Source organism: Clarias gariepinus, chromosome 24 (genome assembly GCF_024256425.1).
Source record: "Clarias gariepinus isolate MV-2021 ecotype Netherlands chromosome 24, CGAR_prim_01v2, whole genome shotgun sequence".
In the NCBI taxonomy this organism is placed as follows: Eukaryota; Metazoa; Chordata; class Actinopteri; order Siluriformes; family Clariidae; genus Clarias; species Clarias gariepinus.
Genome location: NC_071123.1, coordinates 7,877,993 through 7,902,419, shown reverse-complemented (window position 1 = coordinate 7,902,419; position 24,427 = coordinate 7,877,993). Strand labels below are relative to the sequence as shown.

At 38.5% G+C, this 24,427-nt stretch overlaps 1 protein-coding gene across 6 annotated transcripts in view; it reads right to left on the bottom strand.

Annotated features, from left to right (window-relative positions):
* LOC128511897 (peripheral-type benzodiazepine receptor-associated protein 1) overlaps positions 1–24,427 on the bottom strand; it is a 111,139-nt gene that overhangs the window by 35,221 nt on the left and 51,491 nt on the right. For 2 of the 6 annotated variants that reach the window (XM_053484919.1, XM_053484923.1), the window contains exons 3-14: positions 17,997–18,104; positions 17,685–17,813; positions 12,871–13,047; positions 11,811–11,975; positions 5,962–6,123; positions 4,834–4,917; positions 4,191–4,280; positions 3,930–4,052; positions 2,822–2,926; positions 2,405–2,455; positions 1,156–1,188; positions 651–671 (exon numbers count right to left, since the gene is read on the bottom strand). In XM_053484919.1, the coding sequence (XP_053340894.1) occupies positions 651–671; positions 1,156–1,188; positions 2,405–2,455; positions 2,822–2,926; positions 3,930–4,052; positions 4,191–4,280; positions 4,834–4,917; positions 5,962–6,123; positions 11,811–11,975; positions 12,871–13,047; positions 17,685–17,813; positions 17,997–18,104 (1,248 nt within the window). The remainder of the gene's footprint in view (positions 1–650; positions 672–1,155; positions 1,189–2,404; positions 2,456–2,821; positions 2,927–3,929; positions 4,053–4,190; positions 4,281–4,833; positions 4,918–5,961; positions 6,124–11,810; positions 11,976–12,870; positions 13,048–17,684; positions 17,814–17,996; positions 18,105–24,427) is intronic. The other 4 variants (XM_053484922.1, XM_053484924.1, XM_053484920.1 and 1 more) reach the window with 3 other exon arrangements.

Genomic DNA, 24,427 nt, shown 5'->3' with positions numbered 1-24,427 from the left:
GAAAACGTGTGCTTTTCATCTATTACATTTATATTTACATTTAGGCATTTGGCAGACGCTCTTATCCAGAGCGACTTACAAAAAGTGCTTTAAAGTTATCTATTAAGGTCTGACCCGGGAGACTCCTTCCATAAATGTTAAATAAAAGTCTCCTTTAAAAAAAAAAAAAAACTGATCATGCGCTTTTATTTGTTAAACAGTGGCATATTTTTAAACAGTTTATTAGGCGACTTAGATTACACGCGCATTCGCTATTCTGTCCCCTGTTCAAATTGTTACTGTAAAAATGATAATATATAATCTTATCATTTTCATTCATACACATTTAAATTTCATACAAACTTAGTTAATTCTTTTGATTGATTCTTTTGATTGATGGTGTAAAGCTGCTTTGCGACAATGTTAATTGTTTAAAACGCTATACAAATAAAATTGAACTAAGTTAAATTGAATGTTACAATCAGCACGTTCATGTAAATAATGCTTTACTTTCAAAGCTCCTGTTATAGAAAATCTGTGATAGTGTAAATAACAACCTGCAAAAAGTGTATCGGCTCAGGCTTTCTTTCTTATTTGACGAGACACATATAAAGTTACATAGACATGACTAGGAAGCTAAGGATTAAGAAGGCATTGCTTAGTATCAATACCTGCATGCAGTCCAATGTGTTCTGCTTGGCACACATCAGACAGAGAGAAAAAGAAGGGGGGGAGAGAGAGAGAGAGGGGGGAAGGGAGAGAGGCAGAGATTCAGAATCCACATGCATGAACAGTATGTCATGTCAAAGGTCAACCATATAAAAATGGCTTATGGTTAGTAGACACTGCAATCAGATTCCAACTTTTGAAAACAGACCTGCTGAGTAATAAGTTTATGTACAGTATCAAAATCTCTCCAGAAAGCCACGTCAGACATCTGTATCAATCCTTTCCAGTCAAAAATCGATTATGGTTTTGGACAACCGTGAGTCAGTTTGCTTGTTCTTTTTTTCTTATAAAGATTAGCCAAATTTATAGAGAGACAGAGCCCTCTGGAGGGGAGAGATACTACACTCAGTCATTTAGTTTACAGCAAGAAAGTAGATATGAAAGAAAACGAGAGAGAGAGAGAGAGAGAGAGAGAGAGAGAGAGATAGAATGATGGAGAACGATTACCAGCTCTCTCAGCTTTACAAACTGGATCAAGCCCTACATAGGACACAAACCTTATTTAGACAATGAACAATAACAAGGTTTACATCATGCACAGTATTCCAACATGTACACACATCATGTGCATACAGGGTTTCCCCTAAAATATTCAATTCGACTCTGAATCTTATTAAACAGACTAGCTGACTAAATCCAAGCATGTGATACTGTATTCCCTTAAGATTTAGCCATACTTACATCAAGTTACTTACTCATACTGTATACTGTATATGCGGGCTTGGTACACGTTCACGAATAAAACAACATTATTACTCCCTTTACTCATAGTTTGACTCATAGATTATTAAATCAAACATAAATTATTTAATAAAACATGACTGTTTTTATTTACATAATGAATTTCTACTTTTTTTAGAAAAGAAAAAGTAGTTGAAATTTTGGTTCATAAAAAAAAAGAAAAAATCATCTTTTTCATAAGAGAAGGAAACCCAAGCTGTGGTACATTTTTATATTGGACAGTTAAGGGTGTTTGTCAAAAAAACATTTAAGAGCCCAACTCTCAACATAAAACTACTACCACCACCATGCTTCACTGTTTCACTAATGAATTATTGTGGTCTACATTAAAGCCAGGCGTTTCAGTTTCATTGTCCAACCACTGTATCTACACAGTGTATATACACCCACTACACAAGTGACACTTGGAAATATTTTAGAGTCGTCAATGTGCATGAGCCATTATTGTTAAAAAATAGCTGGCAACAAAGGTGAGCGACCTAAGTGATAAGACTGATAAGAGCTGTACATCTTTAACCATGCAAAGTCACACGTCTTATAACAGGAATAACATGGATTTTGTGTAATTGTAGGAGAAACACTGTGTACAAAACTGTTTTATTCAACAACACATAAACTAAAAATCCTATGATTTTTTTGACAGCACGGCCACAATACAAAATTTGACACATATAGATGGTCACAATACAAGCAATCAATTATGCTTATGAACTGATATAGAACTGGCTGCAAGAAAAGTCTTTCATGTGTGAAATACCGTGTACAACAGAAGAAAGAATACATTAACTCTGTATATACTTTCTGCATACCGAAATATAGTGAAAATTGAGAAAGATCATTTGATCCTTTATTCATCAGCAGAAATAATAATGTCATTTATACAAACAGACACACATTTCAAAATCTAAACATTGAGATCTGGAAAAAAAACAGGGTTTGGAGTTTAAATTCTCACCTCCAGCATTTGCACAACTCCTTCATGTTCCCTTTTTGCAAATAACTGAGCCTGATGGAAAAAGGGAGCACTCAATATTAATAAAGAAGAACAACAAAAAAAGGAAAAGTATAAAGTGTTAGGATGTCGAAAATGTACAGGCTAATGATGAGTGAAGGCTGTTTTCATACAGATAATTAAACCAGATTATTTGGGCCATTTGACATGAATTGCATAAAATGTATTTGGATCACATCTGATTCATTTCTTATCATTTTGTGACAATAAAAACAGCATGGAGAGAAAATGGTGAAGCTCAGACTGAAGTGACATACTGTAAATGGTGAAAATGCATTGTCTCCTATTATTTATTTATGACTTTTTATTATTATTATTATTATTAATATTAAGTGTAGTGTGGGATATTTTGTGACAGACCCGCTGAAGTCGTTTGATTTCATCTTGTTTGAACTTGAGAATAGCCAGTGCCTGCTCATGTTCCAGTTCCAGCTGCTGCCTGCGCTCAGCGACCTCTCGCATATGCTGCACACACACACACACACACACACACACACACACACACACACACACACACACACACATAGTTAAAGGCTAATGCAGGCCAAAATTGAAAGACACCAGAACCACCCACTGCACCACAGCCCACCATACAAGTGCATAGTAGGTAAAGAGCCCAAGGTGGCATAATGGGACCCCAGAACTAGGTGGTTTTAATGTTAATGGTTTTAATGTTATGGCTGATCAGTGTAAAGTACTGTATGTATACTGTATATATAGATAATTCTATATAATCAACAGTGGTTACATTTACTGTATATGCAAACATGTTACATGTACCATAAACTCCTTTAATTTACGCACATACGTACATGCCATGTGTGATATAAACCAAAGTTCACAGTTTGTGATGTCATTTACGTTGGTATTAATATTGTTTGTGTCTTAAATGATTTTCAGCTAAATTTCTATTGAACCAAACTTTTATTCTGGTGTTGAAATATCACTAGGATGTAATTAAAATGATATCATAGGCATTAAACCTTTATAGCACAGACATTGCCAGGTTGTCATACCCAGTCAGGTGGTGATAATTTACTGTTACTAAATATTTAACAGATGGCGAAAGTGATTATTCGCCTTCAATCAGACTGGTTTACTGAATTTGATTTAAACATTAAACTCAGGGGAGGGGGCCAATCGCATCGCAGGGCACAAACACGTACTGTACACACACATACACACACTATGGGCAATTTGGAAACGCCAATTACCACCAAGCACGAGAAGAACATGCAAACTCCATGCACACAGAGGCGGGAATCGAACACGGACCCTGGAGGTGCAAGGTGACATTGCAGACCACTTAGCCACCAGCCTTTAAACACTACGTGCTTTACTTGCTTCATTTCAGCTCTTAGCACTTCGTTGTAATTTTTTATTAACAGATTATTAGGCTGTAAGGAAATATAGGTTAGGATTCCAACTCACAACTTTCTCATCCTACCTGCCAACCACTAAGATTTACCTTTAGGACCTGCTCTAGGTTCTCCAGCTTGGCACGGAGTCTCTGGTTCTCCTCGAGAACTGAACTATACCGAGCGCTCACTGCAGAGAGCTCCTGCTTCAGCTCTTCATTCTCAACCTGCGACTGGACACGACGGGGAAAGAGATATAAAAAGAAAGACAGACAGAAGAAGTATAAAACATAAGTGTGATGTTAATGGTTTTAGTGATACACAGCATTCATGATGTGGATGTAAGGACACGCATTAGCCCTAACACTGACCTGCTCAAGCAGCTGAGCCTTCCTCCTGAGGAGTTCCGCTTCATCTGTTAAGCGCTCATTTTTGCTGCGCTCATCCTCAAGCTGGCTCTCCTGCATACACACGCAGACACACGAAATGATCAGCCGGCTATTGGGAAATAGTGTCATTTAATGTGAAAATTTTACTGATGTTTCTTAAAACCTAATACAAATTCTATAAGGAATTCTAGCTTGTACTGTACTTTTGAATAAGCTCACTGTAACGGGTTTGACACATAAACACAGACACAAGGCGAGGTCTTATGGAAAACAGGTAATTTTATTGGAATAATGGGGAAGGAAAGAGTTAAATGGGGGGAGGAAGGTAAAAAAAAGGCAAGAAAAGATGCACATGCAGATATGTGGGAAATGCCCCGCTGGCATATGGGCACAGGCTGGTGAGAAGAGTGGCAGAGTACAACCACGTGGGCAGCAGCTCCTACAGCAGCTCCTGATATAATGTGGGAAGAAGCCCGAGATCTATTAGTGCGGATTAACCACCAGCCGGTGCCCATTCCCGCGGCCCCGCCCCCTTCGCACACCTGCAGAAAGGGGAGGCTGTCTACCTAGTGAACTCCGGAGTGAGCGAGGAGCGATAGGAGATTTAGGCGCACACCACACTCACCAAATCGAGACATCTCTTCTGCCTCTTTCTTACTTCATGCTCGAGACCCTCACATTCTTTTCTCTTCCTGCTTAACTCACTTTCCTGTAGCAACAATAAAAGTACCTTAACATAAGGCATACTGTATAAAATCATATCATAAATAAAAAAATTAACACGTCATCAAATCATTTTTAAATCATATGCTTATTTGTCGCATTTTTTCACGTTGATGAAACATTTGCTTAATTTCCAGTGGCATGAATTGAAATGATTGACAGGTACATTGCAATATGGACAAATTCAAGTGGATAAATAAAGCTTTTAATTCTCTACCTCTAATTTATACACTGACCCTCGAGCTTAGCCGTGTTTAATTATCCTAATTGCAGCTTACACGGTACTGGGTATTGGGAAACTCGGATTGTAGGAACAGTCCAACAGTTTGGACATATTATATGACCTAACCTTGTCAAACGTACTCTCGTAACCTTGTCCTCTCCCTCTCTCTCTTTCCCTCTACCTGTCTCTCTGTCGAGATATACATGTCGCTCCTGAGCTGCCAGTGATCCAGACCCCCTCTGCCCCCTGGAGCTGTCTGACTTGTCCTCTTGTCCTGCTTCTGGTTGGAGATCTGGTCACATGGATGCCTGGGATGTGTGTGGTGACTGGGGACAGTTTCACTTTTCCACGAAGACGATCCTGTCCTCGGCTGATGCTGACAGCTGTTTTCTAAGGACTTGTAACTTCAGTCGCTCGATTGTTCAGGACTGGGGTTTCCTACAATCTACCTGAACCTACAATAACGAACTGGACTTCATTTTAACTTTAACACATCTCCTGTTATACTGAACTTCCAGTCTCACACAGTATGATGTAGATCAATCCCTGCTATCTGTTTTCATCCATGAAGTTGATGGTTCAGCACTATGCTTCTCGGTTTTATTAGTGCATTGGACAGTTCTTAACCCAGTTCCAGTAATTTTAACATTTTCTTTGCTTGATATGGGCAAATAATTTGTCCCTTTTGAAAAAGCAACTTTTTTTGGTCAGGCAGTGCATATTATTAGAATCGGCCATGCAAGCTAAGGAAACTGCTTTTTACTAAGTACAGGATATTTTTAAACCCGTGCTCCACATTTCTCTTACCAGAAAGTCTATACGATGCTTTTGTGTGTCTTCTTCCTGGCGGGGTGAGCTTCTGTCTTGCTCTGTGGTTATTTGCGCTCTGGACTCCTCCTCTTCTCCATGAGGTTCTTTCCCCTTAACATGAACTTCATTAACTACAGGCTGTGGGGTTTCACATATGACCTAGGAGAAATAAAAACATTAAAAAAAAAAGAAAAGAAAAATCCAAAAGCTATAAAAGATAGAATACAAGAACACAATAGTTTCTTGGAATCAGAGTCATACTGGAGGTCATCTGATGACCAGCACTGATTGGGGGGGAAAAAGTAAAGGGACCTTCCCATACCAAAGCAATTCCAGTACTGATTTTAGCAAATCATAGGAGGCATGTATTGACTAAAAAGTGGTTTAGCCATAATAGATCCTTTTCGATAAAGAAAATTGCATATAACATGCAATACACAACTGAAATGCATTAGTTCTGACTGAGTAATCTGATTGGACGAGAGGCATTCAAACGAGTGGTGATATAGACCATAACAGTAGTGTGACTTTAACTATACAAATAACCATAGGTGATCATTCCATGTCTAACCAGCATGAGCTGCAAGCATGGGTGAAAGTAGGTCGGAACTGTCCATAGTACTGGAAAGAGGGAAAAACGGCTGCCTGCCAAAAACACACATTCAAAATCAATCATGGAAGCACTTTCAGCAAGAAAACTCATCTGACAATGTTATGCCATCCTAAATAACACTTTGTCTCATTAGTATTTGCTTCTAAGTCATTCCGAGTCGCCTTTGAACCGTCCATGTTTTTCAATTCATGCTAACACAAGCTAAAAAGTCAGCAATTCCAACGGCTGCATTCCAAAACCCACTCCAGCCCCTGTTCAAGGGCACTATTTGGTGTGTGGAAGAAGGTATTATACCATATACAGTACCAGCACACTACATTTCTAGTGTACATTCCCATAGAAAAGCCAGTGCAGTAGAATCCACCAAAATGTAAATGCTGGCCATTTCAGAAAGGCATCAGAACATCGAACACAAAACAGCCTCTATTGCGCCAGCTGACCAGGCTGATTTCAATCCAAACCATGCACCTGTGAGATGTGCTCGACCAAGCATCTCAAAACATTTAAAGGATCCACTGCTATTGCAAACCACCCGCAGGCTCGTGAAGCCACGCCCTGATGGCACACCTAAAATCTGGGTTGTTTTAACGTTAATGGTTTAAAAGTTAAGGCTGGTTAATTACTATTTGCAAAGGTTATTTCTGTCTTAACAAAAACTATTTACTGCTTTTTCAATTCCGTTTTTTTCTTTTCTCTCTCTCTCTCTCTCTCTCTCACACACACACACATAATGGAAGCGTTATATAGAGCTAAAGCTAAACTCAAGGATCATGCATTAAACTATTATGAGATGGTTGGATAATAGAGAAGCTAAATGCTTTCACTTTCAACTCCAGCTCACAGTTTAGCCTCCCAAACATCCAGTTTCACAGCTAACGCATTTCTAAGAGTTTAGGATAATTGTGTAGCGACATCATTAGCTGTGCTAGCTAACATTACGCTGAGTAATGCTAAGGCCAGTAGATCAGGTGCAGTAGGCCTTGTTTGCCATAAGTACATTGCTGTAATCCCTGTAGACTAACGAAACGGGTAACTGGATCATTTCCTTTAAAAGCACCTTAATGGATTGGCCCGAGTGCTGTTTCCTTTTTTAAATACATATTGATGTGCTGATACTGAGTGCCACATGTGTGCCTGTTGTTGATTGTTGTCACGACCTGGTGTACAAATTCCTCAGACCTGTCTAAGCTTAAAATCTCGGAGGGTTACAAAGCAGAGATTCAGATCTTCCCTGCTGAATTTAACATATGGTACTTTCCAGAGAACACGTACTGTACACATGTAGATAACCTTACTAGTCACAAGTGTCTGTGCAGAGAATCATAAATCTATAAGAACTGAAAGATACTGTAAATCCATTAAGAGAAGAGCAGATAACTAAACAACAAGGTTTAAGAACACACACTATTAGCACATCATTCATACATATGCATCCTGGCTTACTTGCAAAAACCTGACTAGCATGCAGAACACCAATTACGCATAAACACATGTAACCTGCAATGCAACCATGCAAACCAGTGACACATGCAATCCACACATACCCCTTATCCGCGTGCTGAGAATGCTGGGAGTACAGTAAGTTAGACCCTGAGCACGTACAGTATAGTTGATGAAATCTTTAGTCTGTGCACCAGTTCCGAGTCCAAGCCATCCAAAACCCTATCACCGCTACCACTGCAACAACCAGGGGATTACTGGACCGTACCATTCCCCTGTCACAGGGGATTAAAGTACATGCAACCTGGCCCCTTTCTGCACAGGGCATAAGTGTGTGTGTGTGCCTGTCACAGATGACCAGATTACCAGTTCTGTCATTCTCATCCAGGCTTTACAGCAACACTAGGGACATGCCTACAGTATTTAAAAAGGAAAGTCATTAAATTGGGGAGCCCACGATTACTTGTAAACATTCAACCCCTAAAGCATGTGCTGGATGTTATCAGAGTGAAAGCCTCAGGGTTTTTAACAAGGGAAGGGAAGTAAATTGTATATGTCTAAATCATCATGTTACATAAGACTTGAAACACTATATGGACAAAAGTATTTGGCCAAACCTGCAATGATGCAGTGACATTGTATCCATGGTGTTGGTCCCCTTGTTGCAGCTATAACAGCTTCCACTTTCTTGGAAGGCTCTCCAGAAGATTTTGAAAAGTTTCTGTGGAAATTCATGCCCATTCAATCCGTAGAGCATTAAGGTCAGGCACTGATGTTGGCCCACTGGAGCATGGTATGCTGAAGCATTATGATTGCCCCTTTGCTGGGGATGAGGGGACTGACTGAAACACCTGAATTCAATAATTAACAGGTTTGGCCAAACTACTTTTTAGTATTATACACTCACTCACTAACTTATCATCTTTACCGCTTTATCCTGTATTCAGAGTTACAGAGACCTGGAGCCTATCCCAGGAGGCTTAGGGCACGAGGCAGGGTACACCCTGGACAGGGTGCCAATCCATCTCAGGGCACACACACATACTCACATTAGCCTAACCTGAATATCTTTGGACTGTGGGAGGAAACCGGAGTACCCAGAGGAAACACACTAAGCCGGGGAGAACATGCAAACTACATGCACACGGAGACGGGAATCGAGCCTGGCCGGGATTGAACCCGGACCCTGGAGGTGCAAGGCGACAGTGCTAACCACTACACCACCATATAGTCCATATAGTGTATATTCAATCGCTGTGAATTACAGTCGCATTTCATTGCTCAGATTTGGTTGGAGGTGTTAAAATCTAGGGTTAAAACGGCAAATAAAAAATTATCCAATTATATTAAAGAAGGCTTTGAGACTCTTTGGTTGTAGTGATGGGAATTTTGAATTATTTTAGTGACTCGGTTCTTTGAATCTCGTTCATCAAAATTAACGATTTTTTTTTGGAGTCATTTTTTCAATAAACAGTCCCCCAATACAGCTACATACACAAATTTTGGCTATAGTTTTATTAATAAAACTATTACAATGCAGCTAAGGACATATTATAATAAACAGAATGTTACATAATGTTCACCTCTTATATCTTCCAGTCCAAATCGTTCGTTCTTTTGGATCTATTGCACCGCATAGCGTCTAAGGGAGTCACGTGACAAAAGAATGAACGACTATGACTATGAAGAATGAAGACTCGTTGTGAACCGTTTAATTCTGTTTCCTGTACATAACCTACAGAGGTTTTGCTACGAGACTACTCGTTCTTCTGAGTCACGTTAAGACTCGATCAAAAAGAAGAAATCGGTCATGAACGACCCATCACTACTTAGTTGCTGGCTGTGGCACAACATCTGATCATTGGCTGTTATCAATCACAAATTATTTTTATTAGTGTTTTTTTTGTGCTTTATTAAACTGTGTTCCTGCTTTATTTAACATTTAATGCTTCGTAATAATCCAAGCTTATCATTACGTCTATATAAGTATAGAATAGTATCCACAGTAGTATTGACAGCAGAGACTTAAACAGATGATTTACCAATGAAATACAGTACACATCCAATTTTATTCTAATGCTCTTACTCTAACACATTATCATTGTATAAGTAACAGCTAATTCAAAGAGACTTCGAATAAACTCTGTAATAAGAAACATAAAATAATGCGCTGTTATTTAATTAATTGCTTATATGGTGACGTTTTCTCTAAAAAGATGTCTATTCCACATTTTTTGTGGAAGGCTGTTATACCTTAAATAAAAATGATAGCACTGTTTAATATTATAATGTGCCATTCTGTAGTTAATACATGTTGGCAAGTCGATGTGTTATAAACAAGAGAAACAGGAAAACAATGAACATTTCCAGTTATAACAGTACCTCCACCTTATTTCAGGTCACACCGCACTACCTTGTCATTACCTTGTATTTTCCTATAACTGCACACCCTGTTGTGTTTATTTTCCACATTTAGTGAATGCGAGTACAGCTAGTTTCCAGTCTCATAATTTGTGGTTTATAAATGTCACCTGACAAGCATATGGAAAAAAAATAACAATGTATATGCATGCTGTGGTTAAAACTGTGGTAAGATCGTGTTTTTAACAGTTATGTAGCGAATCTCAATTCTTTTACTTTAGCCCACACACCTCTTTATCATCTCTGTCGTTCTCTGGCTTAAGTTCAACAGTCAGCTCATTAGGTGGGGTAGCAGAAGATGGCCCAGTCCGTTATGTAAAAACAGCATGCAGCATTTATGTATATCAGTTTAAACACACTAAGCTCTAAACCCGCTGCCACACACACACACATGCTTTATGACTGTCGCGTGCTCATTAACACTGACTCATTAATACTAAGAACAAACATGCTGTGAAATAATCGCACTGTAAAGGTGTGAGACTTTATCGTTAGGGTAAAACTGCTTGGTAATAATCACATTATTATTGGGAATTTATACAACATTCACATACTGTACACACATCAAACCGGGACTTGTAATGAAAGGCATAAAATAGAATTACAGAAGAATTCAAGCACGGTTATGAGACTCTTAGCTGCAGTAAAACATTTAAATGGTGTAAACATTATTATATCATATATAGTTTATTATTATTGCCACACTCCCTGTGTAGTCCTGACCTCGCTCCAAGCCATTTCCACATGTTTGGACCATTAAAGGAGATCCTGGGAGGCCAGCGTTTCAGCCGTGAGTCCGATCATTATGGCTCCAGCATATTGAGAAAATGTTCTATCTATCTATCTATCTATCTATCTATCTATCTATCTATGTAATGTTCACAACTTGTGAAAGATCAATATTTTAAATGGCATTCCAATAACTGTCCAAAACACAATTTAAATTATATACATTAACAGATGCAATCCCGTCAGCTTAATATTTGATTACATTTATTTTTATTAGTAAAGATGTACAAACTATAAATTCACTATGTAACTTCTGTTCCAAAAGCAAATGAGCTAACAGGAGATGATGGAGAAACCCAAAACTCCCTGAGTTGATAAATAAGAAACCTTGAAAAAAAAAACACATACACGTCATACTTTATAGCGTGACCATAAACTTTCCATGACTTCCCTAATAATTCCGGGACATTACATCCCTTTTTGACGGTTTTTTGTTTCCCAGTGACTCATGAAACTACCCCTCCTTCCAAAAGTTGTTTCCAGATAAACTGATAACACTGAGGGCTACGTACAGTACAGTAGGACTAAAACAGTGCTATGAGAAGCCACATGGGGGAGCTGGAAAGTAAGAAACCGCTCTTACTGGTGCTTCTTTTTGTTCTCGCTCTTTCTCGGCTCCTCCAGCTCCAGAGTTCTGATCCTGAGCTGAGCTGACGGAGAGCTGCCTCTGCAGACGCAGCACCTCTTTCTGAGATTCCTTTAGCAGCCGCTCAAACTCCACTGCTCCTGAAGGACCATGAGCTCCCTGCTGAGAGAGAGAGACGGAGAGAGACAGAGAAAGAGACAGATGGTTACAGACAGACAGATAATCAGACACAACAGAGACATAGATAGATAGATAGATATATAGATAGATAGATAGATAGATAGATAGATAGATAGATAGATAGGGGGAGGGAGGGAAGGAAAAATCATTGCACTACTAAATCAATGCACTAATTAGTGTCATACTGATACAGAACCATATAGTGTAACTCAAAAAGTGAAATCATTTTCTACTTTCACAAAACATTGTTTATAGGCATGTGCTTGTGAACTCCAGACAAAACGTTCTAAATTATATGAATCATATAAGTCCGATTAAGCTGTCCTTAGATTGACACAGTGTTTATTTTTTAAACCTATTTCCTGTAAAATAAGTTTTATCTCTAAAACTCTCGCCATCTTGTGGTCACAATTCTCTTTATCCCTCTGAGGTCATGCAGCCTGGGAACTTCAAAAACCTTTTCATAAAATTAACAGGAGTCAGAATAAGTTCAAGTTTTGTTACAGATATATATATATAATGTATATGGAAATGCATGTCGGAAGTGATCGCAAATAGCTTGAAATCTTTATTGCCACCTTTAACAGGATCGATAATGTGGAACATACTGTACAGCCTCACACAGTATGGTAGAGTATGTGTAGTGCCAAATAATGCCACCAGGGGGCAAAGTTAAGCCAGGCCATAGAATAAAGGTTAGAAATTACTGTAAAAAAGAATTACAATATATAAAAATAACTATGCTAAAGATTAATATATTGTATAGTGCATAGTGGCAAAAGTAGTTATAGTAACACTATGAAACGTTACCATGATGACCAAACAAACAGGTTCATTTCCATACAGGCTGTGTGAAGGAATTATCTACATGACATACTTTGTCCTGTCCTATTCTGGCCTCTAGCTGTCGACACTCGTTCTGCAGTGCGGCGATCTCCTTGTCTTTGGAAAGGAGTGTGTCTGCGTGCTGTGCCAAGTCTCGTGCCCTCTGCCGTGCAAACGCTCTCTTATATTGCTCAACTGTGCCAGGCTTTATGGGGATTGGGGCATTTACCTGCACACACAAACAAAGACAGAGAGAAAGAGACAGAGAAATTAAAACAGGTCTGCATCATGTCAATACAGTGTCACTAAAATATTTTAACAAATGATTTAAACAACTACTTTTATTCATTGAGCTAACATCTATGAGCATAAAAACTGTCCTACTTCCGACATTTAAAGCATCCCAGAGGACCTAATCACAACCTAGTCCTTGAGCCAGGTTTTTAAAACTAAAGACTCACTAAAGATTTCATATTTTACCATTTCTGTAGCGAGTTTACACCAGGTTAGGGCTCCTCCAAAGAGTTCAGCTGAAATACCCATGACAAAATGTTTTTTTATACCTAGACTCCCTCTGTTTCACCCCCTTTCCAAGCATGCTGTTTCAGTGCTTATGTAAATGACCTCTTTAGGTAAATGAAAAGCAGTCAGAGAAAAGCAGCAGAGCTGAACAACAAGCCAAGGGAGTGTTGCCCTTATATGATGTCACATTAGGGGGAAAATCTCTCTCACTTTCAGTCATTCTCTATGACCCCGGTCAAAAAGCAGGGATAACAGCATAGAGATGCCTTAGGTAAAATTGACTAATTGTTTACACTGTAAAAAAAAAAAAATCCAACTAGATAAATGTTAAATGAATTAATACTGTATAATTGGCCAAACTACTTACAGTGGTATATATTGGGACAACAGGAAACACTGTGTTTTTTAAAAAAAGGTTTAAAGACACAGAATGAATAAATGTAAAAAAAAAAATTCTAGGTGAGCGTGAATCTACGTGATTTATAAAAAATCAGACTAGAAGAACGCGTATAAAGCCATCCGAACGATTATTATTGGACTTGGAGAGACACAATTCACATTCTGGGAAACAAACTTTTGTTGCCTTAGAGACTCTTTTTTGTGTTTGATGCATTGGGAAAAATAGTCTTCAGAAGTCAAATGTTAGCTAGTTCATGTAAAAGTATCAGTAAGATACCGATAAGCATCTGGTGGTCTCCAGGTATTTTGTTGACATTTTAAGCCAAATAGATATAAAAATGTGTATTCCACTGTTTTATGTAGATCACTGTTTTAACTTTTTGTTTTAAAGGAATAAAGTTTTTTAAAGTAATGTTTGTGCGTTGTAATTGTCGGAGTATTGTTAGGCCAACCTGTTTTGATAGAAAAACAATTACTTTAACAAACTATATCAATGGGAGACAACTTACAGTAACTTTTAGAGTAGATGAAAAGTTGGGCAAAGTCAAACCCAGAGAAATATAATTAATCGAGTCCACAAACAATACTACTTGAGCTGACTTTAATATATAAAATCCAAGTTGAGTCAACTTTTTTAAAGATTTTGAACTGGGTACACAATGCCAACTAAACAGCAATGGGAAATATTTAGTCCCCCACATACTTAAGTTTAATAGACTAATTGTTTAAGTTTAAGTGTAAATGTTTAACTAAGTGTTTAAGTGTTTATACAGAAAGTCCCCTAAATACGAACATTCAAGTATACAAACATGCGTTTATGCATGTTCAAATGCACACGTCCGGCGTACATTGTCACGTGCGTGCAGCCTCCACCCCAAAACGTCCTGGAGCAAACGTAAAAGCAGCGGCGATGAAGCTGGTCCTGCTAAGAAGTGCCAAGCAATAATGATAAGGACAAAACTGAAAATAATTGAGAGAATGGAGCGGGATAAAAAGATGGAAAAAAATTCCTCGTTCTTTTAACATGAATCGTTCAACCATCGGCACGGGGACGAGATAATGGAACCTGTTAGTTTTATACCGTGTCTTGCCAATTGTGTTAGTATCCTAGTACCTACTCTAGATAATGTTTGCTGGACTTACGAACGAATTGGATTCTCGGAACGAAAATCGTTCGTATGTAGGAGACGTACTGTACTGGATGTGAATATTGGTGATCTAAATATTTATCAGAAATATATGTGAAGAAACAAAAGAAGGAAATCAGCTAGCTAGCTAATCTTATATAAAGCTATAACTCAATTTTAGTACCACATACAGTCAAACTTCACAAATAAATACATGCATCAGCTGGGTCACACAACTGCTAAAGATTTTTACTTTACTAAGTTAAAGGGTTTAACGTAAAAGGGTTATTAGAATTATTACCCCTTGACTGTTGCTGAAGCTAACAGTCAAATTAGACGAGTGTGTGTGTGTGTGTGTAACAGGTGCTGTGTGATAACAGGCCACTAATCTGCACGGCCACCAGAGAGTAGACAGGTGGCCATTCAGGACAAGAGGCCTTTTGGAACACACACACACACACACACACACACACACACACACACACACACACACACACACACACACAGCCTGTCTCATTCACGCCATCTCCTGTACCTGTCTCTGTCTTTCATCACATTTCTCTCCTTTCCCACACACACACACACACACACACACAATGGCGCAGATGTCCGTCCCCTGCAGAGAAGGCAGGTGATGACATCTGACAGGAAGCCAACCTCTAACATTGACAATAATTCTATTAGGGTTGATCAGTATATAAAAATAATAAATCGTAAATGATTACATGCGTTCAGTAATAAATGCATGTAAACAAATGGCCTGAAAAATATCCACCTTATTAAAAGAGCAAACTGATGGGGGTATTTCACTGTTTCATGACTGCAGGAATCTTCAGGCTGGGCTAGAAAGGAATCAGCCAAAAGATTACCTCACCTCTTCATTCCATTATGTGTAGTTTATGTTCCAACCACTAGCAGTGCTGTTGAGCTGGTTTTCGTTTTGGACTGCAAATAATCTGATTTGTATAGCAAAAATTAAAGTGAATATTGCTGTATTTATACAGTATTTTAACCCGTCCAACCCTAAGTCTCTAGTCTCCTCTGAAATTGGGCTGTGTGAAATAACAGCTAATATTAACTCACAGCAGCAGACCTTTACTTGGCTGTTAGAAATTACTCAACAACCATATGAAATGACTGTATAGCCGGCCCTATAACTAGCAAGGAATTAATAAATGACTGCTTTTGGAAATAAGCAGTTGTTTTTCGGCTCAACGAGCACAACTCTCTGAACAATCAAGTTGAGCACATAAATGACTCAATAACCACTGCACTATTGCACTCTCGTTATGTACAGTATACAGTATTACACTGCTTTGTCCACTGTGCATCTTTGCACCAGCCATAATGCATAATGCTTTCACTTGCACTACTGGCAAAAAAAAAAAAAAAAAAAAGTATGTGCATATGGCAAGGTTTTATTGACCGCATTTAGCTTTGATTACGGTTCCCAGTGTGGTGCCGAATTCATGTAGGAAAATCACTTCTCATGGTCCGGGAACCAGACTTTTACATCAGGAAAGAAAAACTCCATTGATGTGATAACCTGGTTATTTAGTACGTTCAGCTCATCACGTGACTTTATTTTTTTGACATATAAAGTTGCTGACCCCAGACCTGACCAACTGAAGCAAATCAAACATCTAATCTAATCTAATCTAATCTAATCTAATCTAATGAAGAACAGTGCAGGCGTTTGGATGGTTGTGCAATTATTTTAATAATTTAAAATAGTTTGTATTTTTAATTGCCTCTTGCTTAATTTGATTGCAGTCCCAGTCCAAAACACATTGCTCTTGTGTTCAGTCTTAATTGTTTGAATTAGTAGATTGTACGTATCTTTCTGGATGTGATCATAACAAATGGTAACGTCATAATGATTTCACAACCTTACTCTGTGCAGAGCTTCACATTTTGTCCGCATGTCCGTGTAGTTGTCCTCAGGGTTCTTCTTAGGAAGGGTGAATTATACAAAATTCACTTGATTATTTTGGACAGGCTTATGAATCTCTATTGTGTATATACCTCCAAAAATATAACCTACAAAAAATACATCTTCTCCTTAAAATTCTTCGTTTTCTTGTATTTGCCTTTTTTTAAATCCAGTTTTATATCACCGAAACTCAAAAATATACAAAGAAATAAATCAGTAGTTACTGAAAATCCCTTTTCCATGTTAGTTTGTCAGATTACGCTGTTGGAATTGGCTTATAATGTCCCTAACATAAGTAGGTAAAAGGGGGTATTTTAGTCTCAGCCGCCATTTCACGTTTTTGCATTTGGATTGGCTAGAAAAATGCACTTTGTCAATATCATTATCAGAGCGGTATCGTGAACAGGGCCTCCTGAAAAACCTTATTAAAAAGCTGCAGCTTCTTTAGAACAAGTGAAGAGACAGATCAAGACATGAATCTGAATTTGGATCCTTAGAATGGTTTCCAGTTAGGGCATTGGTGGCTCAGTGGTAGGTTTCTCGCCTGCCATGCAGGTTCGATTTCCAGCCAGTGCCCAAACTGCAGTCACTGAATGCAGTGCCGGTCCCAAGCCCAGATAAAAAGGGTTTGAGGGTTGCGTCAGGAATGGCATCCGGCGTACGCCAAGCTCGTGTGCGGTGGCGATTCCTCCAACATCCCTAAATTCCTATACTGTATTTATTCTAGTTATTTATATTTATTTTTTAATAAATAATCTTTTATATGTGTTTTAATCTAAGCTTGACGGATTCCTTTTGTATTAAACAGTTTAGGGTTCTAAGACAGGTATCTTAGAGTTACAGCACAGGCGCTTGTGTGTATGTGTACTGTATGTGTGTGTATACCACTTTAAGATTGGCCTCCTGCAGTTTGTGTGCCCTTTCTTCCAGACGCTTAGCGATGACAGCCAGCTCGGCATTTTTCCGCCTCAGCCTCTTCACCTTGTCCTCCGTCTCGGGACAACTGCTCCTACGCTATAAGAGTGAGAGAGAAAGAGAGAAACAGGAAGAGAACGAGAAGACAGCAGACATAGCGAGGACAAAACAATCAAACAAAAAAATCTATTTATTTGTGCTTTGTCTAAGATAGGCTAAGAAAGGCTAAACATCCATTCTGACTAAACTGTCCAAACTTCCCGGAGATCAGCAGACGCTTACCAGGAGGCTGTTCTCCTCTCGGAGTGTGGAGACGGTCTTCTCCAAATCCTCCAGTGCTCTCAGGAGCTCTGAGTTCTGCCGCACTAGATAGTCATAATCTGCTCCGTTCTGGATGAGAAAAGAAAAGACAATGCACTTAAGTCATTTTATGCAAAGCTGTACCAGCTTTTACATGTTACTTACTTGCTTGCTGACAGTTTTAATACCTTTTTTTTCCCTCCACTTTGTTCTACTAAAGCATTTGTAAGATTTACATCAATAAATTGGACAGCTATCACACTTCTGCTTCCAGAACCATGGTGTGTATGCATCTGTGTGTCTGTTTACATGTTCATGTGTACTGTATATTAGCCAGTGCCAGCTGGACCAGAGGGATACCCCTGCCCTCTATCTCCCCAGCGGGCAACGAAATGGAGAATGAACTTACCCAGATACATTTACACACTTTAGAGCAGCCCAGCCAAAAAAAGGGCTATTGGGACACATTTAAGTGTTGAAATATAGCACTGTTTGTAATATATACACATAAAAATATATAATAATAATAATAATAATAAAACATTTTTAAGCTTTTGTGCATCTACACATTCATGCACTTTGTACACTATGTGGTCATTCCTATTTAACTCTACTACAATCCAGTTCTTCTTCAGTGTATAGTACAATCCATTTTTCCCTCCTCAATGTACATAATGTGTATACTTACTGTATATTTACAACAAAGTTTAAATTAAACTAGTATAAGGTATTCCATAGTTTTCTATATTTCAAACTATATTGTATAGCTAAGTTTTCTATATTTTATTTTTTTATACACTTTGTTCTAATTTTAATAGTTATGTTTTTTTATAGCTACATTTCTTATTTTATTCCATAATTTATTCTTTATTTGAACCTTTATATTTTAAAGTCACGGGTGATTATATAAGCATTTCACTGCATATCATACTGTGTATGTGACACAAATGTTCCTCAGTACCATTGAATATCACAAACTCATCAAGTTTTTATTTTTCGTATACTTTGGGAGCCTGAGGTTTAAAAATAAATAAATAAAATAAAATAAACTCCAGAGTGTGCCCCAAAGTCTGTCCATACAGCATAATGAGATTTTTCAGCATCAAGCTCAAGTTATTCCAGAGCAAAATTCTTTCACGATTTTGAAATCATGCTTCATTATTTATTTCTTTTTATAGGCAAAAGTTGATGATGGAAAAAGCATTAACTGGGCTTTGTTCAAACTTTAACTAACCAGTTTCAGTAAGTAAGTTTCATTTTGTTTTGTTTTTGCTCAATACATTTGTCCATCCATCCATCCATCCATCCAACTTCTGAGGCCCATTTTACACCATTTTATACATTGCTGTAGGGAAGGTTACATTGCTAGGAACCACAACCTGTCACAATGTATCTAATCATACATTATGAGCAACTTGGAAACATCAATTAGCCTAAAATGCATGTCATTAGACTGTGAGAGGAAACCAGAGTACCTGTAGAAACCACACTAAACAAGGGAGAACATGGAAACCCCACACACACGGAAACAGAAGGACAGAGATGGATGGTGAGTAAGTATATTCACTTCATTATTGTGCTTACGTATAGTTTTTTATGTACTTTACTTGAGTAGTTATTTTAGTGAATATTTTTTACCTTCACTCCACTACATCCTACAACAGAGCTCTGTACTTTCTACTTCACTACATTTGTGCACTGTGTTGCATCACAGAATCACAATGGTAAATATCTTTTGAAGCGAGAGAGAGAGAGAGAAATAAGGTTGTTTACTTTGTAAGCATTTTTGTACTTCTTCTCAAGTAGAAATGTAAATTTGGGGACATCTACTTTTACTTGATTAATATCTCTACTGCGATATCTTTACTACAGCAATTGTGTATTTTACCCACCATTGTCGGAGGTGAGATTTGAACCCCTACCTCTGAAGAAGTGAGGTGACAATACTAACTACTTGCGACAGTGCTGCAAACACCATGCACACATACAGAACTCTAGCTGTTTTTAGGTTGTTTTCATTCTGTGAAACTTTAGAGACTATAGATTCGAACCAACCCATCTGGAACCAACAACCATAGAACTTCCCAAGTCACAGAAATTATTTTCTTTTTGATGTTTATTATACACATTATCTACATGCTGAATAAGGGGGCCATGTCGGATTCAGATTTAGAGGATTTAAATAAATAAGCAGATACAAAACATTATCTCTGATAACATTAGATTATCATGATCCGTCCATGTTTTTTTTAGATGATAAAGCGACAATATTTGCACCATCATTTATGTTACATTTTTATACTATAGCTAATATTCTTTAAGTCTGTAAAAGTATACAGTATAATCATAGGCTCAATAATATCTGAATGCATTTGAAAAATAAGGCTGCTGAATAAAAAACACTGTTTTTTTAATTTAAAAAGACGGCAAAACCTGGAAGCATCTACTTATCTATGGAACAGATTGCGGTACCTCTCTTGCTCACAGTGAGCCAAATCAAGGGCCGTATCAGAAACCCAATTAATTAAACACACTGAAGTCCTTGAACACATGCCCACAATGGCAGACTTCTGCTTGTGATAGCCATTGTGTCTGGTCTGGAGGTCATTAGGAACCCTAACATCTGCCTCTTCCAGTCTAACGATCAACCAACAGCCGTGCTGCCTAATAAACCTGTAGCCAAAGAATACAAAAAAACACCCAGACTCAATCCTCTCGGGCCACAACCCAGCCAAGGTAGAGGATTGAGATGGAGAAAAAGACAGAGATAGAGACAGGGAGTGTCGGCAGATGCAACCTGGCAGGGATGCCACTGTGCAATCAGAATCAACCACCAGGGCTCACTTTTCCCGATGATTAATTTGATTATGACTATGTGAAGCTGCATAATTAGACTGAATTGGTAAACATAGTATTTATCTATTATCGAGTGTAGTCTTGTCTTCTTAGTTACCACAGAAAATACAAATTACTGTAGCTAGTTTTTGTTCCTACCGTGGGTCCCAAACATATTTGTAATGCTTGTATTAATTAAGTAACCAAGATTACACAAACACGGGACTTTTATCACATCTACCGGTGTTAACAAAACCCAAGAACACGAATGACAAACAAACAACACTCAATGATCCGAACCCAAATATTATACCCATGTATAGTACAGTATTATACAAATCAGACAGTGCAGTGCATAAATAAACTATCTACCATATTTTGGTGTCATACTGACCTTGCACTACTGTGAGCGGCATTAAATCTGTTTTCACCTCCTTCGTTAAGTCTTTAATCAGGAAATTCTTTCTTAGCAAGACAGCATATTAAATACTGTAAATCTTATAATATGCAGCTGTCTGTAGCTGTCGGCCTAGAGCAGACAGTCTGTGCTTTTTAAGAGGGTTGGATGCCAGGGGAAGCTCAGTGGTTAAGGCATTGGACCATGATTCGGACGGTCCCAGGTTCAAACCCCACAACCACCAAATTGCCACTGTTGGTCCCTTGAGCAAGGGCGCCCTGGATAAGGGCGTCCGCTAGATGTAGTGCAAGTTATAGTGTTTTTTTAGAAATAGTGAAATGGACACCAAGACATGAGAAAAGCTACTCTCATCTAGCAGCGAGGACATGGATGGTGCCAAAGGCATGAAGACAAAAGTATATCTTTCTTGTCCTTCAAGGAGAAAAAGGAAGCAGGGAAAGAGAAAGACAGAACACACGGAAATAGAAACGTTGCCATGTAACAGTGCTCATGCAAGCGGAAGGGGTGAATAGTGTGTTAAGCTGTTCCCAATATGGCATAAGCACTGTTCCGGTCTAATTGTGGAACGTGCCTCGAAGAGAGCACATGATAGCCTTCGTTTGCCCTCTCTGGTCGGTAGCTATCGCCTTGATAAGACGGAGAAATAAATGGATGACGTGAACCAAACCATAAAACCGATTGACATTTACAGCTCTGATGAGACGCTTAGCCGTAGTAAAACATTTACATGTTTTAAAGAAAGCTGTACAAACTGTGAATGCTGAGGCGGCTCTGAGCCCGCTGCGGTCGTTCCTGTTAAGGCGAGTAAAACACCTGAGAAAGATACGCGTCTCTAGGCGATGCTTTAATGAACTACCATTTAGGAGCACAAACCTTTCCTCTCAGGACTAAGTTGGATCTGTTTCGGACATCTGGGAAATCTAGTTAGCAACACACAGTCTTCTGAACTGGAGCTGTTGGATGAGCGTAATGTATTGTATAATCCAGAATCGCACCGAGCTGCTCATACAGGAATCATAAGGAGCTGGAGGAGGTTCAGGTATGGACAAGTGAAGTGAATAGTCCATGTTACTCACTCTGTGTAACGACTTTGCTTTAAGAAATACTTGTGATACAGTGACTAAGAAGAAAATGCATTTAAGGACGAAAGGACGCTGTATTTGGAACAGATGAGGAACAATGACAGCATCTGCACATAGGGCCTGTTCATTTGCATATTCCATTACACACAGATTTAATTTGGTCGATATCAAGACTCCCCACATATTAAGGTTTAGGAAACACACACACACACAGTCTTAATTTACCAAAAAACTCAACTTGGCTAGTTACTTTTCTGTCTTTAACCCTGTGAAAGATTTGTGTTCCTGCGGCAACGTGTGAAACAGAAGCGATTTCTTTTAACGAGGATAAATTCGTTATTTTATAGACAGAGAAAAAGCTAGTCTTGCAGTAGACACAACACACACTCACGCCTCAATTACAGCCCGGGTGTCATTAATCCCCCTGAATGCTTAGCACACAGCTTCTTAATGACTCAGGAGGGGAAACACATTTTGTCCTTCAGCTCTCAGGGGGGCCATCAGTCACAGAAAACACTAACACACTGCCCCTGACTAACACACACACACACACACAAGATTGTGAAACCTGCGCTGTCTAAAAAAAAAAAAAAGACAAGGATCTTCACACTCACACTAACCTCTGATGTTCGAAATGGAATTCACGTGAGAACACCATTTCCAAGACTGACACCTCAACCCTATATTCCAGTTTTGTGTCGAACTACAGTACTTCTGCATCCGTGGCCTCGAGCTACATTCGCTTTCTCTAACAGTGCGGCTCGGAGGGAGACAGAGAGAGTTCGGCTACAAGGCCGTTTCCATAGTAACCACTCACTCACATGTGAACGTAAGGCTAATAATAAGAATAATTATGCTGCATTCAAGTTAACACAGTAGGGACTTTAACTCAGTGGGAAGCAAGAACACCAAGGTTTGTTTTTCGTCAGCGACAACCTAGCCGGCAATGAGTGATGCTGATTTATATCCTTAAGACAGTGACCTGTTATAGAGTTAACAAGTAAACATATCTGGATGCCGACTGATCTAAAGCAAGTGCTAGTAAACACTATACTGTGATCCATTTAATAAGTAGGTCCAAGTTCATTTACTAGAAAGGTTTTGAGTATCCGAGAAGTCGAGGAGGTCTTTATTCACGATAGGGGTTGGAATTCTTTTTGGTTTGTTCCTATTCAGTTGGAGTTTAATTAGCACTGACGCCTTACACCTCCAGGGACGAGGGTGACCAATCATGGCTCTGGCGTAATTTCAAATTAAAATTAAAATTTTATTTGTCACATACACAGTACGATATGCAGTGAAATGCTTAGACGACTGCCTGTGCCCTTAAAATAAAAGATTATTAATAGGAAATAAATATCAAAAAGAAAATAGAAGGTAAATGAAACTGAGAAAGAATAAAATAACTGTACAGTACAAAATATAGGAAAAAATATAGAAAAATATGAAAAACAGCTGTACAATATGGAAATATAGAATGTATGTATGATTTTCTTGTGTGGTAATAAAGTTGACTATAAATAAAAATGTCCAAGGGGGTGTGCAAATAAACTCTCTACCTTGATGATATCCAAGCATTAGTAAAATTACCCGGGATAAGTGGATTACTGTAACAGAGTGTATAAAGATATAGATTTTAACTCTCATACCTGTGTTCTGGTTTTAAAAGTCCCAGTTTGACTTGAACACCCCTTGTGTTTGACATGTTTCTCGTTAACAAATAAAAGAAAGATTGGCTATGGAATTGGGATGATGATGTCCTCGCACAACCACATCGCTGCGTCCTCTAACAGCATGTCCAGCTTAATATTAATAATAATAATAATAAAAAAAAGGAAACCTTGGCATAGCTTTCGGTATGATGTCATTGTGTATGCTACTTATTATTTGAGCGTCTTAGTTTATACACACTCCTGGGTCTGCTCTATACACACCCTCTTAATTCATATTCAAATGGCACTGGTGTGTACCCATGTGTTGTTAATAGCTACTCGCAGAGTCTATCCAGTCTATTCACTGCTGGTGCTTTACACAAAGAAACAACACAGAGAGGAAGAAAACATTGAGAAAAAAAACGT